The sequence below is a fragment of the Chiloscyllium punctatum genome, chromosome 15 (genome assembly GCF_047496795.1).
Source record: "Chiloscyllium punctatum isolate Juve2018m chromosome 15, sChiPun1.3, whole genome shotgun sequence".
In the NCBI taxonomy this organism is placed as follows: domain Eukaryota; kingdom Metazoa; phylum Chordata; class Chondrichthyes; order Orectolobiformes; family Hemiscylliidae; genus Chiloscyllium; species Chiloscyllium punctatum.
The window spans coordinates 8034348-8055106 of NC_092753.1; the positions used below are offsets into that span (position 1 = coordinate 8034348).

The following is a 20759-nucleotide window of genomic DNA, read 5'->3' on the forward strand; positions in this document are numbered from 1 at the left end:
ACCCTAAATGCCCCTTCCCCAGATAATCTCTCTAACATTGCCCTGTACAGGGCAGAGGTGGAACCTGTCAAAAAGTTTGTGCGCGTGCTATTAGGAGATTTATCCCACAAAGGCAGCTGCAGCAGTCTTGTTGTCTGGCTGCACTGAAGAGGGGGCAGGGGCGTTCGGGGTTAGGGGGTGGGCAGGGGGCAGTATTGGACGGGGGGTGGGCGGTGCTGGACGGGGTCAGGGGTGCAGGGAGGGGGCAGTATTGGACGAGGTTGGAGGAACAGACAGGGGGCAGTATTGGACAGGATGGGGGGGTTGGCAGGCGACAGGGTTGGGAGTGGATGGGAGGCGATGTTGGACAGGGTTGGGAGGGCAGGCAGGGGACGGGGTTGGGAGTGGGAGGGCGGGCAGTGTCAGACAGACAGAGTTGGGAGGGCAGCCGGGGGGGGGGGGGCAGTGTCGGGCGTGGGCGGGGGGGCAGTGTTGGACGGGAGTGGAGGGGAAGGGGCGGTGTTGGACGGGATTAGGGGGCAGGCAGGGGGCGGTATTGGACAGGGTTGGGAGTGGGCGGGCGTGCAATTTTGGAAGGGGTTGCGGGGCAGGCGGGGTGGTGTTGGATGGGGTTGGGGGGAGGGGGCGGTGTTGGACAGGGTTGGGAGTGGGCGGGGGGCAGTGTTGGGGGGCAGGTGGGGGGGGCGGTGTTGGATGGGGTTGGGAGTGGCCGGGGGTGCAATGTTGGAAGGGGTTGCGGGGCAGGGGGCAGGTGTTGGACAGGGTTGGGGGGCAGGGGCCGGTGTTGGGGGGCAGGCAGGGGACGGGGTTGGGGGTGGGCGGGGGGCAGTGTTGGACGGGTTTGGGGCGCGGGGAGCGGTGTTGGACAGGGTTGGGGGCAGGCAGGGGACTGTGTTGGAAGTGGGCAGGGGGGTGCATGCAGGGGGCAGTGTTGGACAGGATTGGGAGTGGGCGGAGGGCAGTGTTGGACAGGGTTCGGGGACAGGCAAGGGGCAGTGTTGGGAGTGGGCTGGGGGGCATATTGGATGGGGTTGGGGGATAGGCAGGGGACAGTGTTAGATGGGATTTGGACAGGCTGGGGGTGTGGTGTTGGACGGAGCGAGGGTGTGACAGTGTTGGACGGGGGGGGACGGGGTGGGAAGAAAGAGAAGGGGGGTGTTTGTATGGGGTTGGAGGGCAGGCAGCAGGGTGGTGTCGGACAGGGGTGGGGTGGGTAGTGTGGACAGGGGTTTGCATGCAGTGTGCTGCTGCCTTGTCTCCTGAACGGGGAGCAGACTTTAAAACCTCCAAGCTCCAGAGGAAAGGCATTTAATCAATTAACCAAATAAATAGATAATCCGAACGAAATAGTGCCCCTCCATCTCATTCAGATAATCGAGGTTCCCCTGTATAGTGTTCAGTTCTGGTTGCCTCATTATACAAGGGACGTGGAAGCTTTAGAGAGAGTGTAGAGGAAATTTACCAGCTTGCTGCCTGGACTGGAGGGCATGTCTTATGAAGAAAGGTTGAGGGAGCTAGGGCTGTTCTCATTAGACTGAAGAAGGATGAGAGGTGACTTGACAGAGGTGTACAAGATGATGAGAGGCAGAGATAGAGTGGGTAGCCAGAGACTTTTTCCCAGGGCAGAAATGGCTATCATGAGGGGACATAATTTTAAAGGTGATTGGATGAAGGTTCAGGAGAGATTTCAGAGGTAGGTTCTTTACAGTGTTGGGTGCATGCAATGGCCAGCAGTGGTAGTAGACATTAAGGACATTTAAGCAACTCTTGGATAGGCACATGGATGATTGTAAAATGAAAGGTATGTAGCTTAGTTTGATCTTAGAGTAGAATAAAAAGGTCAGCACAACATCGAGGGCCGAGGTCCTGTACTGTGTTGTACTGTTCGATGTACTTGGCTGGAATAGTAATGCTGCCACTTTAGAGCATACCTAATTCAGATCAAGAGTCAGGTAGGGCAGACCAGATGAGGTTGGCAGATTCCTTTTTCCCCCAAAAAGGACATTGGTGAACTAGATGGGTTTTTACAAAAACAAATTTCAGACTTTCCAGATTTTTATCACCTGCCATAGTGGGACTGAATTCAGGGTTCTAGGATATCGACCTGGGCCTCTGGGTTACTGACTCTACCACTACACTATCATCTATTCCCCTGTAACAAATTGCATTTCTGTATGTCGTGCCATTTGCCAATGCTTACTTGAATTCCTCAATCTTTCTGAAACTATTTGCATTTCAAAGCTCTCTTCATAACCACAGGACAGCACTTTACAGCCAATGAAGTATTGTTGGAGCACAGTATTATGATAATATGCAAAACAGAATATTTATGTGTCATTTCAGGTCATAAGTAAGTATTTCCTTAAACTTTTGCAAACAATGAATACTGACGAAGTAGCTGCTAATTTACAGCTATGAAGTCACATTCCATGGCAACACAAAATTTACAGAGACCACAAACAAGTCAAAGACACTCCTAGAAGTGTGATTAATTCCTTTTTCCCCCCATTAAGATGGAGCATAGATCATTTGGGAGTTAATAGTTGGACTTTCTTTCAAAAACATCATCTCAGCTATGAAACAATGACTAACAAGGAGCTATGAGACACATGCTGGAACCCTATTCTTTGGAATATACAACCAATGTAGAGAGAGGTCATGTGATAAAACTTTTTGGGTAAATGCTAGAATTAGGATCTGGGCAGAGAACACACAACCTGCTGGAGTGAACAACTTTCTCCACAACTGTCCACCTAAATTCTGAACTATGGCAAACAGTCTTTCTATTAGAGAAGAACCTCAATTAGCCGAAGGACTCAGGCAGGCAGTCTTTCGTTTGGCTAATCATATTCCAGATAATCGAATGCCGAATAACAGTTTAGACAATAGACAGACAATAGACAATAGACAATAGATGCAGGAGTAGGCCATTCTGCCCTTCGAGCCTGCACCGCCATTCAATATGATCATGGCTGATCATTCCTAATCAGTATCCTGTTCCAGCCTTATTTCCATACCCCTTGACTCCACTATCTTTAAGAGCTCTATCCAATTCTTTCTTAAATGAATCCAGAGACTGGGCCTCCACGGCCCTCTGGGGCAGAGCATTCCACACAGCCACCACTCTCTGGGTGAAGTAGTTTCTCCTCATCTCTGTCCTAAATGGTCTACCCCGTATTTTTAAGTTGTGTCCTCTGGTTCGGCACTCCCCCATCAACGGAAATATGTACCCTCCTGCCAGAGTGTCCAGTCCTTTCATAATCCTATACGTTTCAATCAGATCCCCTCTCAGTCTTCTAAACTCAAGGGTATACAAGCCCAGTCGCTTCAGTCTTTCCGTGTAAGGCAATCCTGCCATTCCAGGAATTGACCTCGTGAACCTATGCTGCACTCCCTCAATAGCCAGAATGTCTTTCCTCAAAATTTGGAGACCAGAACTGTACACAGTACTCCAGGTGTGGTCTCACCAGGGCCCTGTACAGCTGCAGAAGCACCTCTTTGCTTCTATACTCAATCCCTCTTGTTATGAAGGCCAGCATGCTATTAGCCTTCTTCACGACCTGCTGTACCTGCATGCTTGCCTTCATTGACTGGTGGACAAGAACACCCAGATCTCTCTGAACAGCCCCTTTACCTAATTTGATACCATTGAGGTAGTAATCTGCCTTCCTGTTCTTGCCACCAAAGTGGATAACCAGACATTTATCCACATTAAACTGCATCTGCCATGCATCTGCCCACTCACCTAACTTGTCCAGGTCACCCTGTAATCCCCTAACATCCTCATCACATTTCACCCTATCACCTAGCTTTGTGTCATCAGCAAATTTGCTAATGTTATTGCTGATACCATCTTCTATATCATTTACATATATTGTAAAAAGCTGCGGTCCCAGCACGGATCCCTGCGGTACCCCACTGGTCATTGCCTGCCATTTCGAAATGGAGCCGTTAATCACTACCCTTTGTTTCCTATTAGCCAACCAATTCTCTATCCAATCTAGTACTTTGCCCCCAATCCCGTGCGCCCTAATTTTACTCACTAACCTCTTGTGTGGGACTTTATCAAAAGCTTTCTGAAAGTCCAGGTACACTACATCCACTGGATCTCCCTCGTCCATCTTCCGAGTTACATCCTCAAAAAATTCAAGAAGATTAGTCAAGCATGATTTCCCCTTCATAAATCCATGCTGACTCTGTCCTATCCTGTTACTATTATCCAGATGTGCCATAATTTCATCCTTTATAATAGACTCCAGCATCTTTCCCACCACTGAGGTCAGACTAACTGGTCTATAATTTCCTGCTTTCTCCCGCCCACCCTTCTTAAAAAGTGGCACAACATTAGCCGCCCTCCAATCCTCAGGAACCGACCCCGATTCTATTGAACTCTGGAAAATAATCACCAGCGCATCCACGATTTCCCGAGCCACCTCCTTCAGTACCCTGGGATGCAGGCCATCAGGTCCCGGAGACTTATCAACCTTCAGACCTAACAGTCTCTCCAACACCAAATCCTGGCAAATAGAAATTCCCTTAAGTTCAGGTCCTTCAGCCACTGTTACCTCAGGGAGATTGCTTGTGTCTTCCCCAGTGAACACAGATCTGAAGTACCCATTTAATTCCTCTGCCATTTCTTCGTTTAGGCGAGCATCAGGACCTTGTGATCTTGCCAGATAATCCAATGTTCGGATAATTGAATGCCGGATAATCGAGGTTCCTTTGTACACGGCTTTGGATTTTCCACATTAGTGATTCCAAGAGAAAAGAAATATACCAACCTGGATTGAAAATCAGCTGCCTCAGTAAGAAATCCAAACATCTGGGCTCAGTGATTTTGCTTCTCGACCTATCATAATGCCTGTATTTCTTTCAAGTTGTGTTGCATTTTTGCATGCTTAGATAAATTAGGTGTTAATATGCAATGAAAATAGGACATTTTTGTATATTTTCAACATTTTAAAATCAAGTTCACAATAAACATAAGTTGTGCATGTCTAACGCAAGAATACATATTTAGCTCATTTCATACAAGACTGCAATCAACTATATTTTTTTAAAAATTCATTTGTGAGATGTGGACGTCACTGGCTGGCCAGCATTTACTGCCCCTCCCTAGTTGCCCTGGAGAAGGTAGCGGTGGGCTACCTTCTTGAGCTGCTGTAGTGCTCTTAGGGAGGGAATTTCAGATTTTGACCCAGAGACACTGAAGAAATGGTAATATTTCCAAGTCAGGATAGTGAGTGACTTGGAGGTGAACTTGCAGGAAGTGGTTGTGAGTTTGGAAAACCTATTATTATCCTTACTGCCACCTGTCACTCAAACAATATCGCAGCCATTCAATGTAATTCAATTTAATTTCAGTGTTTGCTGCTCACAATGTGGTTTCCTCTACATTGGAGAGATGTAGTCAACCAAGTAAGTTTTTTAATTCACTCATGAGACGTGGACATCTCTGGCTGGCCAGCATTTATTGCCTGTTCCTAGCTGCCCTTATGCAGGTGGTGCTGAGCTGCCCTCTTGAATCCCTGAAGTCTATTTTTTGAAGGTTTACCCACAGTGTGCCTAAGGAGGGAATTCCAGCATTTTGACTGAGCAACATTGAGGGGATGGTGACGTATTTCCAAGTCAGGATGGTAAGTGGCTTGGAGAGAAACTTGTAAGAGGTGATGTTTTCACATATCTGTTGCCCTTATCCTTCTAGATGGAAGTAGTCATGGATTTGAACGTTGCTGTATGACTATGCAGGTATATTGATGAGAGCTGTGGAAGGTACACTTCACACATCAAGAAAGTCTCAACTCTGACTGAAACAGCTTCAGATCAGCATATCCATAATGCAACCTGCTGCATACGAGAAAGATGTCCTCATCAGGTATAGTACTGTTGACGAAACGTCAGTAAATGTTTAGTCAGTCCTAGGAGCATTCAAAGCTTATTCTCACCCAGTTCAGTGGTCCCAGAGGACAAGGGAGATCAGCAGACTTAGTGACTTACACAGCGTGGACAGTTCTTGCAGCTATAGCATGTTGAAGGATGCGCTTATCAGAGACAGTCAGGGTCTTTTGATGACAAACTGAATTTTGCAGTCTGAAGACAACTGTTAGATAGGCAGACAATTCTACATATGCAAGCCAAGCAAAGAGTACGAATAAGGGATATGAACCTGGATAACTCAGTCAGCCAGAACACATTAGTTTACTCTGCCCAAAATATGTTAGCCCTACACAACAAGAAGGCTGCCAGTCAGAGGAAAATGCAGGAACTCACTACTTTGAAATGCAAGCAACACAGATGACAAGATTGTTCAACTGAGGGCATTCAACATTTTCACTGTCGTAGAATTCGTTATTTGGAAAAGTTTTGAAATACAATTCATCTCTGAAAAGCAAGTCAAATAGATGAACTCCTGAATGACAGAGAATCCATCAATATTCCAAGTTTTCCTCTTGTTAAAATACACATATCCATTGTCAAGTGGAAACCATTAATCCTACACAAGTTGACCACCCAGACCAGGATTTCAGGTCAGTCACCTTAAAAAGTCAGGGACTTTCAGACAAACTTTGTCTCAGCTCAGGGCAGAGTGTTATTTTGACATCTAGCTCTTTAGAATAGCTTGAAATGGTTTGCCTTAAAACATCTGGATACAGGTTAGAGGTTGTTTTAGTTAAAGATTGTTTTATAGCAACAGTTATCTACAATGGTTACGTTATTAATGAGCATATTTATGTCTTACAGAAATCAGAACCAGTGTTGAGTTGAAGGCCTGTGTACAAGTAGCTCATCTGCAGCTGGTACAAGACAGTCAATGCCAAGTTAATGGCTACATTCCATTTTGCGAGGAATTGCCCAGTCCCTCCATGAATGTGAGCCTTTGTATGAAGAAGACTGGACAGTGTTTTGCTCCAGCTTTTCCAAACAAGTTTCAGACCAAGAAGACTGGATGATCTTCCCCCAAAAAGTATCTAAGCTTTGCCAAGATTTTGATTCAGGTTTATGATATTCCTAATCCTGTCATACTTGAAGGTGAGCCTTTTTCTTTAGAAGTTCCTAGCTAGGAGACACACCTAGAGGTCATACCACAGTCAGGCCTAATTTCAGCTTTTCAAGAATGTTTGCAGTCCATCAGCTTCCAGTCATTGATGCAGTCCATGAAGATTCCCTCTGATTTTCTCCTAGTCCAGGAGCAGAATTCACCTCCTCCTATAGAGATTCAAACTTATTTGACACTGTGCTCATGAAAACTCACTACATGGAGACTACCAAAGATGCAATAGAACTATCAATATTCTCAAATGTAAAAGGCAGTCATAATAATCTTCTAACCAGCAGACACACAGCTCAAGCCTGATGAGATCTTGTAGACTGCACAGGATCACTTGGAACAATAAACTCTGCATAAGCACAAATGTCCCTCAAAACGTCAGCAAGAGAATATGTTCTATTTTTCAATGAGATTCCAGAAGGTTCTCTGTACTCACCTAACCTTTTAGGAATACTTTTACCTTCAAATTCTGATATTGCTAAAGTCCATTCCAATTTATCTTCTTAATCCAGAATGACAACCCCAGACACAATCCAAACAGCAGATTTTCCATTGCAAGGAACAATGTCGGAAATGCTTTTCAACAATAACCCATAGTTCGTGCCCATATCTATGAAACCTGAATCAATAGTCTGCATTCTTCCAGATGATTCATTCATCTCTTCATCCTAAACATGACAATATGGTTCAAGAATCTCAAAATATCACTGTGAGTCGAAGACAAGGAATAGCAATAACCATTAGTTCTTGTCCAATGGTGCAGCTTCACTACCCAGTTATACTTCAGTTTCAGATGACATTTTCAAAGAGATAAGATTGATAAAAGTTCAGTCAAGTGGAATGGTATCTTCTCAATGAGCACCCGACAACCTTAATACTGACTCTTCCCTCCAGAGCTAACAAATCTTTTCAATTCCATACAGTGTTATTAATTTTGCTCTTTCCATTTCAGCTGATGAAAACATGATTCAAGGTCAACCTACAATCTTCAATTCCACTTTATTCAAGGAGAATTGAGAAGCTATTCCAATTGGTTAAATCAGAGAGCTGACTAGTGAGTTTTTTTTTGGGGGGGGGGGAAAATCGAGGGAGTACTTACTGCTTTTGATAATAGCATTAAGAAATTACTGTCAAATGATAATGTTAACTAACAATGTATGAGGTGTGCTTCTCGGGATAGAAGTTACTAAATATGCAAATCAGCATCTGAGGAACACAGTTTACAACTGTGACTTCAGCAGACCCATGACAGACACATACACTACTAGAAGATTAGAACTAGAGCAGGTTAAGGCAGAGATGCCTGCTGCAATATTATGTGTATACCTTAATCAATGCTGTTGAAGAAATATCTGGCCTGAACCAATGAACCCATATTAAAACAGTCAGAAGCCATGTGGTCCCAAAGTGAGCAAGGGGCAAGCTTTTGCAGAGTTTATGCTGCTTGACAACATTGTCAATATCACCCTGCATTACTTTGGTGATGATCAAAATTAGACAAATCAGATGGCTATTGGTAGAGATGGATTTGTTCTCCATTTTGTGGAAAGGACATACTTGGGCAATTTTCTATATTGTCAAGCAGATACAAGTGTTGTGATTGCACTGAAACCAACTTAGTTAACTTAGCTATAAATACTTCAGCCTCATCTTTTGTGTCATTATTATTCGGTTCCACATATATCCTTTGCCAAACTCCACCATTCACTCATTTATTGTTCATCATCAATCCTGAATGGATGGGAAAGGACTGCAGAGCTTTGATCTGACTAGTTGGTTGAGAAATCACTCTGCTCTATCATTTGCTGTTTCCACTGTTTGGCATGTAAGCAGTCCTGTGTTGGAGCTGCACCAGGTTGATCTCATTTTTGTATGTGTATGGTACTGCTCCTGATATATTGTTCTGTACTCTTTGTTATTGTGAGCTTAGAAGCTTAATAATAACAATTTTTCTTTAGAAGTTACCTCTTAAATTTTTCAAAGAGTGCAGTGAAAACAAGGCACTTCTTCTCCAGTTTCAATACCAGTGAATTTACTTTAGTGCTAACAGTGTCCAAGTTCACATCCATTTTCTTCAGCAACTGCAAAAACTCAGTCACACTTCAGGAAGCAAAGAGAGAGAAAAAAAAATTGTCAAAGAACATTTTTATCAACACCAGCTACATTATGTTATCACTTATTTGAAGTAGACTTCTATTAAATAGTGCTTTTTCAAACCAAACTATTTCAAACCAAAGTATTCAGTAATTCAAATGAAACAACTTTGCAAAAACTATAGTAAACTAATACATTTGATATAATACACATTTATAAACTTATCAGCAATAAAAAAAGACTCCATAAACATACAACAGAAACAGGAGGATTAGACCAAACAGCCCATCAAACCAAGACTACTATTCTAGATCACACACTGCACACAAAATCAAATTACTTCAATGTCTTCATGACTGTTGACTAACCTATTTCAATGGGTCTACTCTTAAAATTATTTAAACAATTATTTATAAAGAGAACAAAAGCAAAATACCATGGATGCTGGAAATTTGAAACAAAGAAAATACTGGACAAACTCAGTAGGTCTGGTAGCATCCGTGGAGAAAGAAATTGTCTAAATGTTTTGAATCCAGTACGACCCTAGTCATACCAGACTCCAAACACTAACTTAGTTTCCCTTTCTACCATACGTTACCATATCTGCTCAATTTCTCCAACTTTGCCTGTGCTTGTTACTGAATAAGCTTTACCCGAATCAAATTCATTCACTTAAAAATGTTTAAATTAATGCTTACATTTGAATGTCAGAATTTTTTGTTTAAATGCTCATTCATTTCTCAGGGTGCTTTCTCTACCTGCAGGGAGCAGGTTTCAGATTTAAATGAGTAGGAGTATAGGTGCTCTCAGGGTAGATTAAAATTTCACATTCCTGATCATACATTGGTGGTAGATACAGTTGGTAGATACTGCTACATGATTTGCATTTATCATCAGACGTGTGTGCCAAATGTCTCAGTATTGTACTTATTAATTCCCTTTCTTGAATTAACACGCTACTATTCATGTTTTCTTCCCTTCATTATAAACTTATTCGTTCCTAAAACACGAGTTTCCTCTGTTTTTTTTTGTCCACTGCATTTCCCAAACAAGATTTATTGACATCCAACCTGAATCCAATACACTTGAGCATGTCACCAGGAATATACGCTTACTGATATTTCTTCCTTAGTGATGTAACTGGCTTTTAATTCAATATGGGGCAGCACAGTGGCTCACTGCTGTCTCACAGCACCAGGGACCTGGGTTCAATTGCATCCTTGGGCGCCTGTCTATGTGGAGTTTGCACATTCTCCCCATGTCTGCGTGGGTTTTCTCCGGGTGCTCCGGTTTCCTCCCACAGTCCAAAGATGAGCAGGTTAGGTGAATTGGCCATGCTAAATTGCCCATAGTGTTAGGTGCATTAACCAGAGGGAAATGGGTCTGGGTGGGTTACTCTTAAGAGGGTTGGTGTGGACATTTTGGGCCAAAGGGCCTGTTTCCACACTGTAGGGAATGTAATCTATTCTAAAAAAAAATCTAAAATTGACAATTGAGGACAGCACAAGTACAGATCCAATTTTTAATCATATGTGAGGAACTTAATAGATCATTAATTCACTTCAATCACTTTTTTTGATTTTTACTTTCAAAAATTGAGCTCATCAACTGCATATCTGTTTGCCTATTTGGTCCATTACATTGTTTTTCCCTAAGTTTCCACAACTCATTACAAGGCCTTCTATTGCCAGTTAATGCAAACTCACAGCCTAAATGTAGAAGTTCAAAAACTTCAACTGATAACTATACAGACCTAATTACTGCACCTAAACTGATATGAGGTGGACGTGCTGGTGTTGGACTGAGGTGGACAAAGTCAGAAATCACACAACACCAGGTTATAGTCCAACAGGTTTATTTGAAATCACAAGCTTTTGGATCACTGCTTCTTCATCAGATAAAGTCCTGATGAAGAAGCAGCTCTCCAAAAACTTGTGATTTCAAATAAAACTGTTGAACTATAAGCTGGTGTCATGTGACTTCTGACCTAAAACTGATACTCTAACAGTGTCCTGAACACAGTACACACAAAATGTAGTTACACTGCATAAAACACTGCAGGATGAATTCAATGCTGCAAAGCCAGATATCAAAACAAACCCAAAAAGTTTAAGCAATTCTTCCAAAAAGTTTAATTTCAAGGCAATGATTTGTTTAAACTAGAAGACTCCTGAATTTCAAAAATAAAAATTATTTTAGTGAATGAATGACAGCTTCAATGGAAAATAATAAAAATGTGAATTCATAAACCTACTTCAGATCTAATGTTTTCTGCAAATCTGTCAGAGTGAAGGAAACTGCATTCAAGTCTACAGCTGCAATGAAGATGCAGATACCCAAATACTTTCGTGTGGCAGCCTAGAAGAGAGCATCCAATTTAACTTACTGAAAATATTAACAAAATAAAAATAAACATGACCATGAACATAAATGGGAACAGAGCACCTCAATGAATAAATAAAAATCAAATAACAAGTGCCATTGGTTTGAAATTGATTACAGCATAACACAAACAAAAAACATAGAAATACAACAAGTTAATGTTTCTGATTGATGGCCGTTAAAAAGGTGGAAACATACTGGAGACATAGAAAAGGGTAGATACAGAATTAAAGAAAAGATTTGGGATAGTGGAATATAGAAAACAACAACATATTAAATAACAAGAAAACAAATTGGTTGAATGAAGTCTAAGGAAATGAAAATGGAAGAAGCAAAAGAAACAAATTGTGTCTCCAGAGTGCTTTGCAAACTGCCCCCAATGCAAATGATACAGGAAAAATGCAAGATTAAGTCCAAATTTTCCAAAGAAAACAATCAGAATGGAGATAAAGACTGCAGACTGAAATTGCTGAACTATGTGTTGAGCCTGAAAGTGCCTCATCAAAAGACTAGGTGCAGTTCCTCTGAAGCTTGAGACTAAATGCAGATATTTTACAAAAGTCAACCAATGTGCATTTGGTCTCTCGTGTGCAAGATGGGGGTGTAAAAAGATAAAAATCACAACACCAGGTTATAGTCCAACAGGTTTATTTGGAAGCATTAGCTTTCGGAGCGACATTCCTTCATCAGGTGGTTGTAGAGCATAAGATCATAGGACATAGAATTTATAGTAAACGTTTACAGCGTGATGTAACTGAAATTATCTCTTGAAAAAGATCTGGATTGTTTGTTAAGTCTCTCATCTTTTAGAACGAGCATGTTGGTTTCAGTTCTTTCATGTGTTAATTCCAGAACTTCCTTCAAGTTACATTCTCAAGTGAACTTTAAAAATGGGTGCCATGTCAGCCCAGATAATATGTTGAAGGTATGAGGCTGTCTGTGCCCCAATGCTCAGACTGATTCTAATCTAAAAAAAAAGGATTTACAGAATCTTACATGGATTTAAGTAGTTTTTGGGAAAAATAAAATGTAATTTTGCAAGTACAAATTCACCCACAAACCTGTGTCTGTGTGTGCGCACACTAGTGGGGGGAGGGGGGGGTGGTGGTTTCAGTGTCTGTGAAAATGTGTGCGCAACTGTAATGGGATACAAGTCTGTGACAGGGTGCTTGCGAGAGTGTGGGACTGTATGTGTGAGCTTATGAGAGAGAGAGAGAGAGAGAGAGAGAGAGAGAGAGAGAGAGAGAGAGAGGGAGAGTGAGTGTGAGTGTGAGTGTGAGTGTGAGTGTGAGTGTGAGTGTGAGTGTGAGTGTGAGTGAGTGTGAGTGAGTGTACGTGTGTGTACGTGTGTGTACGTGTGTGTACGTGTGTGTACGTGTGTGTACGTGTGTGTACGTGTGTGTACGTGTGTGTACGTGTGTGTACGTGTGTGCATATGTATGTGTATGTGTCGACCTTGGACCATCAGGTGACCGTTCTCCAAGGTGGACTTCGGGACTGGCAACAACACAAAGTGGCCAAGCAGAGGCTGATAGCCAAGTTCGGTATCCATGGGGCTGGCCTCAACCGGGGCCTTGGGTTCAGGTGACACTACAGGTGACCCCACTGCACTGCATCCTCTCACGTGCATCCTCTCACAGACCTGTACCCGTTTACACTTTCACTCACGCACACACTCTCCCTGACATTCATATTCCGTCATGCACACACAGACAGACAGACAGAGAGAGGTTTGTGGGGTGAACCTGTACTTGCAGAATTACGTTTTATTTTGCTCAATAACTGCTTAAATCCATGTAAGATTCTATAAAGCCCTTTTTTAGATTAGAATCAGTCTGACCATTGTGGCACAGACAGCCTCACAGGGCAGCTCATACCTTCAAAGCATTACCTGGGCCAACATGGCACCCATTGTTAAAGTTCACTTGAGAATGCAACTTGAAGAAAATTCTGGAATTAACATATGAAAGAACCAAAACAAACATGTCCATTCTAAAAGAGGAGATCTAACAAACAATCCAGACCTTTTTCAAATATGTAATTTCAGTTACATCACACTAAACTTTTGCTATAAATTTTCTATCCTATGATCTTATTCTCCACAACCACCTGATAAATGAGCAGTGCTCCGAGATTTTTAACTTCGTGTAGAACATAATATCGAGAGGACTGAATATACGGAATGAAACTGAAAGCAGCATAGAAACTGCAGCTTCACCCAGGTGGAGTGTTTGGCCATTAGATGGGGATGTGAAGGACACAAAACAAGTGTACGGACTGCATCTTTTACCCTTGCATGGAAGGGGAATGGGTATTGATGCTGATCGAGGGGTGGACAAGAGTGTCAGGGAGGAAATGATCTCATGGAAAGATGGAAAGTTTGAAGGGACTGGTGTGTTTAGCATTGGAACTACAGCAGCAGTGTCAGAAACAATGGAGGATGAATCAGAGTGAAAAGTGAGGGCGAAAAGAAACTTATCTTTGTTCTGGAAGGAAGAAAATGCGCATGAAAACAGAAGGGAGTGTGGGAAATGGGTGATGCATGTAGGGGTGGAGGTTGTCAAGAAATGAGACACATCAAAAACACTTGTGTGGAAGTTTGTATCACTAGGTCAGTTGTATTAGAGAAGGCGGAAGAACGCAGTGATCTAAAAGAATGCGGGATGCATTTAGAGGAAGATGCAAGAATCATTGGGTTTATAACGAATATATGCTGTTAGTCTATTTGCAGAAATGAGACAGGGAACTCAGGGAAAGGGAGAGTCAGCGATGGAACTGACAGAAGGTGAAATCTGGAAATAAAGTTAAAGTTAATCAGCTTGCTCAGGTCAAAGCATTGCAAAAGAGGGGTGACAGGGGGTGCCTGAGAAAGTCTAGAAGAAAATATTTGATCCACATCTGACAAAAAAGGCACCCATGACAATATCCACAACAACCTATTTTAATTCAAGGAAAGCGACAGAGCCAACACAGTCAGCAAGTTCAGAGGAAATACTTAAAAGGAGTGAAGGCAGCAGATAAGTTGACAATGCCAAAATAATTCTCGCAGGCCTTGATAAAAAGATCAAGAGAATGCAAGAAGCAAGAGGGTACCAGATGGAAGGAGAATGCTGCAGAGAAGTGGAAGGCCCACTTTGGGCAGGGTAGGCAGAGGATAAAGGACATCTGGCCAAAGGAATGAGTAGAGCGCCAAAAGGTGACAGTAGATCTTACAGTGTCTTGCTCAGCAAGGCGTTCATTGAGGTACTGGGATAAGGGATAAAGCAAATCTATGGTTAAACCATTTTGGATTCAGGCGAGTCAGAGACATTGTGAATATTTCAGACTTCAAGTACTTGCACTATTGTGCTTTTGAAATAGAGGTCTTGAAACGTCTCTCACTAAAAATGTGAAGGTAGGGAGATTCTTTTAAAGATGAAGTGTTATTTTACTTGTTTGTACTGTTCAGCTAATGAATGGCGGAGACTCACAAGGCAGCAAGTCATCAATATTGACAGGAATGAAGGAAGCGATGATTAGTTGATGCCAAATTTCAGTTTTTAAGAAGTTAAAGATAACAGGTTAAAGAAAAGACAAAAATCCCTCCAAAGTAAGTCGATAGTTATAATATTCTACAAAACAGTACACATATGCACAATATACTGCGAGCCTTTGTGCATTCAGGGTTATTTAGCAAATGCAGTCCAACTGCAGAACTGTATGATTAGATGTAATTCTGAGTTTTATAGGTGTGGGTGAGGTCAGTTGGGCTCTGTGGTGCACTTGCATGCTCTGGAAGCTATATGTATTATACACAGGGTCTTGTTCTTTGCAGACAAACATGCCCATATATCTGCACCAATTCAATAAAACTGATAGGTAGCCACTTTCTGGTTAATTTCTCATGACTATGCCTTGACAAGTGTAAACTTGTCTGGTTTAAAATTTAACCAATACTTGACAGTTAACTGTCAATCATCATTCTTAACAGAGTTCATTCGAGACTCAGACTAACCACACAGACAACTGTCACTTAAAGCGAAGTTGAACAGAATCAGTACATCCCTACCCAACAAGCTCGCTATGAACAGAAGGTTAGTGAAATGATGTCACCTATCCCACCAGCCTTAGATGCAACTGTACCCACAGTCACTGCCGCAGATGTTAGATTGGGCTCCTTGAGAGTGAACCCATGAAAAGCAAGTATCCTGGATGGAGTCCCTGACCGTGCGTTCAGATCCTATGTGGACCAGCTGGCAGGAGTATTCACAGACATCTTTAATCTCTCCTTACTAAGATTTGAAGTCCCAACCTGCTTCAAGAAAACTACCATCATACAGCTGCCAAAGAAAAATCATGCAGTGTACTTCGATGACTCCTGTCCAATGGCTCTAACCTCCATAATTATGAAGTGCTTTGAGAGGTTAGTGATAGCTCCAGCCTACCAAACTGCCTAGATCCTTTGCAATTAGCCTACCAATCCAAAAGGTCCACAGCAGACACCATCACCCCTGACCTAGACTCATCCTTAGAACCTCTGGATAACGAGGATACTTTCGACTACAGTTCTGCCTCCGACACCATAATTCCAAACAAACTCATCTCTAAACTCCAAGACCTAGGTATCAGCTCTCCCCTGTGTAACCAGATCCTTGATTTTCTGACCCATAGACCACAATCAGTAAGAATAGGTGACTATTCTCTACCATAATCCTCAACACTGATGCCCCGCAAGGCTGTGCATTCAGGCCCACACTATACTCCTTATACAATCAACTGCTATAGGAAACTTGACAGGGTTCAGACAAGATGTAAAAAGGATGTTGCCAGCTTTGGAAGGTTTGGGCTAAAAGGGAGAAGCTGAATCAGCTGGAGCTATTTTCTCCAGAGAGTATAGGTTTAAGGTGAGAGGGGAAAGATTTAAAAGGGACCCAAGACGCAACTTTTTCCACACAAAGGGTGGTGAGCGAATGGAATGAACTGCCAGAGGCAGTGGTGGAAGTGAGGACAATTACAACATTGAAAAGGCATCTGGATGGGAATATGAGTAGGAAGAGTTTACAGGGATATGGGCCAAATGCTGGCAAATGGGACTAGCTAGTTTAAAATATTTGGTCGGCATGAACAAGTTGCACCAAAGAGTCTGTTTACGTGCTGTACATCTCCATAATTCTATGATTGTGTGGCCAAATTCCACCCAATTCCATTTGCAAGTTTGCTGAAGACACCACCACTGTAGGTCAGATCTGAAACAATGACAAGACAGTACAGGAAAGAGTTGAGCAGCATGGTGCAAAGACAACAATCGCTCCACTGTCAGCAAATCAAAAGACTGACTGTGGAGTTTGCACGTTCTCCCAGTGTCTGCGTGGGTTTCCTCTGGGTGCTCCGGTTTCCTCCCACAGTCCAAAGATATGCAGGTCAGGTGAATTGGCCATGCTAAAATTGCCTGTAGTGTTAGGTAAGGGGTAAATATAAGGGTATGGGTGGGTTGCGCTTCGGCGGGTCGGTGTGGACTTGTTGGGCCGAAGGGCCTGTTTCCACACTGTAATCTAATCTAATTGTTGTTGTTGAAAAGGAGCTCATCATTGGATTCAGGAAGTGTGGTGAATGGCATGTCTTTGTCTACATCAATGCTGAGGTAGAGATGGCCAGGGGGCTCAAGTTCCTTGTAGTTATGATCACTAAAAACCTGTCCTGGTCCACCCACATTGACACTATGGTCAAGAATGCACAGCAACATGCTTCCTCAGGAGGTTAAGGAAATTCAGCATGACTAAAGGACTCTTACCAATTTTTATAGGATGCTTTCTTGTGGTGCATCTATCAGATGCATCACAGCATAGTATGGCAACGGCTCTTCCCAAGACCGCAAGAAGCTACAGAGATTCGTAAATGCAACCTAGTCCATCATGCAAACTAGGAGAAAGTGAGGACTGGAGGTCAGAGCTGAAAATGTGTTGCTGGAAAAGCGCAGCAGGTCAGGCAGCATCCAAGGAGCAGGAGAATTGATGTTTCGGGCATGAGCCTTCCTGAAGAAGGGCTCATGCCCAAAACGTCAATTCTCCTGCTCCTTAGATGCTGCCTGACCTGCTGCGCTTTTCCAGCAACACATTTTCAGCATCAGGCAAACTAGCCTTCCATCCAATGACTCCATCTGTATTTCAGGCTACCTCGGGAAAGCAACTAACATAATCAAAGACTGTTCCCACCCCAGTTATGCACTCCTCCATCCTCTTTCATTGAGCAGAAGATATAAAAGTTTGAATACACACACGAAAAGATTTAACAACACTTGCTTCCCTGCATTTGTCAGACTTTTTGACAAGCCTCTCAAATGTTAATTCTGATCTGTCTCTCTGCGGCTATAAAACTGTATTCTACACTGTTGTGTTACCCTGGTGCACTTTGTATATTACTATCTGTCTGTATGTCACACAAAACAACATTTTTCTCTGTATCTCTGTCCATGTGACAACAATAAATCAATGAATTTTTTAACCAATCAGCACTCTCTTCTCATACAGTATAAATGCTGTTTTTTTCCCCCTCCAACTCTATTTTGATTTAATCTCTGCCCTCCCCTTCACTGTTTGATCACACAGCATTGCCCTTTTGTGAAGCTCACTGCATGTCACTGGCCACTTAGGTGTTTTCCTATCTTCCTGGTGGTGGAAATTGAATAAAGATTCATGTACCTCGTGTCTCACACCTGCACACACACACCATGGGTGCTGGGGAAAAATAAGCGCTACCGCAGTTAGGTGGTAGTGTGGGGGTTTAAAAGAAAAGAGAAAAAAAAAGGAAAGAAAAGAGAAAAAAATATAAATGCTGTGTTCCCTTTACATGAATATTTCTTGCAAATTGTCCTGACGAGCACAAGGTAAAAAGCTTTGACCAAATGTGTCTTTTTATTCCAGCAATACTTGGTCAGCTGTTGTTTATTGAAATTTATCAATGCTTCACATCTACTACAAATTTGGTTATAAAATTGTTACAGCAAAGGAGGTTGTCATTCGGTTCTTCATATTCATGCTGGCCCTTTGCAAGAGCAATTCATCCAGTGCAAGTCCCCTACATTTCCCTTTAGCCTCGCATATTTTTTCTTTTCCGCTAATGATTCAATTCCTTTTTGAAGGCCTCAAGTCATCCTTCCTCCTCCATAGGCAGTGTACTCCATATCCTAACCATTTGCCGTGTCAAAGAGGTTTTCCCCTTACATTGTTGCTTCTTTTGCCATTTACTTTAAATCTGTGTCCTCTAGTTCTTGAAACAGAGAAAGTTTCTCTCCATCTACACAATCTAAACATCATATGATTTTGAGCATCTCTAACAAGTTTCCTCTCACTTTACTTTTCTCCAACAGCAGTTCCAGCTTCACAAATCAACTAATCACCCTTTGCAATGCCTGCACACCTTTCCTCAAGTGTGGGACCTAGAACTGGACCCAAGAGAGCAATTATGCCTGAACCAGTCTTTATATCTGAACCAGGTTTTAACCTATAACCTCCTTGTTATGGACTGTTAGCCCTTGTTTAAGTAGCCCAGAACTCTGTATACTTTCACAACTGCTCACTCAGTCTGTCCTGCCACCTTCAATGAATTACATACACACATTCTCTCTGCTCATGCACCACCTCTAGAAATGTACCTTTTTTTTGTTGTCTCTCTGCAGCCTTCCTACCAAGATGAAATCTACTGGAGAAAAGCTGCGAAGTGTTTAAACTACTATTTGTTCATCCATTGCACCAACTTTTCTATCCTCCTCAAAGTTCACAATACTCGCATATTTCATGTCATCTGCAGACTGAGTCTTTTGCAACAAGATCCAGGTCAAGATCACGAATGTATTTCAGGAAGAGTAGGTGCTTTAATCTTGATCTTGAAGTAATTCCACTACCAACCTTCCTCCAGCTTGAAGATCAACACAGCACATTTCATATCCACTGTCCCTTCAATTCTGTGAGCTCTTATTGTGCAAAGAAATCTGCTAGCTAGCACTTTTGACAAATACCAGTTGAAGGTTCATGTAACCACAACAAGTTCAGTGTCTTCATAAAGTCTCTTCATTAGCCCATCAAAAACTCCAGCATTTGGACCAGGAAGATTTAACTTTGACAAGTATGTATTGGCTTCCTTAATTACTCAACTGACTATTAATATTGTGTCAAATTAACAAGCTTAAATCTCCCACTACAGACATTAAGATGCAAAGTTAAACAGTTAGGGATTAGCTTCAGTTTTTCGAATAAAGATATAACAGTTGAAAATTTAAAAGAATTGTTTCAAAATTTTCAACAGAAATTAAAAGTCAGAAAGGAAGATCCGTTTGTGACTTACTTGGAAAGTTATGGACAGTATTAGATTAACAGAGGTTTATAACATTGCAAAGAATACTTTGTAGTCTGAGCACTGCCTGAGTCTTAATCAAAGGGTTTTCAAAAGTTTTGATGGCAAACAATGGAATGAAAACAAACTAGACAGGAATGTAAAAACAGATTCAAATTTTTTAAAAGTATATGAAAAGGAAGAAACTTGCTAAATTTAAATGCTGACCTTTTAGGGGTAAAGGCAGAAGGAATTTTGTTCAGGAATAAGAAAATGGCAGACACATTTAACAAATATTGTGTGTCTGTCTTTACAGAAGAAGATACAGAGTTACATTTGAGAAGTGGAAGGCAACTTTTAATTTATTCCTTCATGGCACGTGAGGGTCACTGGCATGGCCCGCATTTGCTGCCTATCCCCAATGTCTATGAACTGAATGGCTTGCTTGGCCATTTCAGTGGGCAGTTAAGACAGTCAATCACACTGCTGTAAACCTGGAGTCATATGTATGCCAGACCAACTAAGTTCAGCAGATTTCCTTCCCTAAAGGATATCAGTGAATCAAACGAGTTTTTACAACCATCAATGGTTTGAAAGTTACTTTTACTGTGGTCTAGCTTTCAACTCCAGATTAATTGAATTTTAAATTCTACCAGTTGTTAATTGCAGTGCATTAGCCTGGGCCTCTTTGCGATAAGCCCAGTGACATTACAACTATGTCGCTGCCTTCCCCTAACCTAGGGGCTTATAGATATGAGTAAATGAAGGTAATTAATATCAGCAAAGAAAACCTAACAGAGAAACTTAGGTGACTAAAATCTGACAAATCACCAGGACCTGATGCCCCACACATAGGATTCTAAAAAGAGATGAGTGCAGAGATAATAGATTTCTTGGCTATTTTCATAGAGCTGTCGTCACAGTGATC

General features: G+C 42.1%; 1 protein-coding gene across 3 annotated transcripts in view; it reads right to left on the reverse strand.

Annotated features, from left to right (window-relative positions):
* The window catches only part of rb1 (retinoblastoma 1), a 206405-nt gene that overhangs the window by 175923 nt on the left and 9723 nt on the right, over window positions 1-20759 (reverse strand). For 2 of the 3 annotated variants that reach the window (XM_072584569.1, XM_072584568.1), the window contains exons 3-4: window positions 11397-11500; window positions 9014-9148 (exon numbers count right to left, since the gene is read on the reverse strand). In XM_072584569.1, the coding sequence (XP_072440670.1) occupies window positions 9014-9148; window positions 11397-11500 (239 nt within the window). Of the gene's footprint in view, window positions 1-4047; window positions 4137-9013; window positions 9149-11396; window positions 11501-20759 lie in introns of those variants that run through there. The other variant, XM_072584570.1, reaches the window with a different exon arrangement.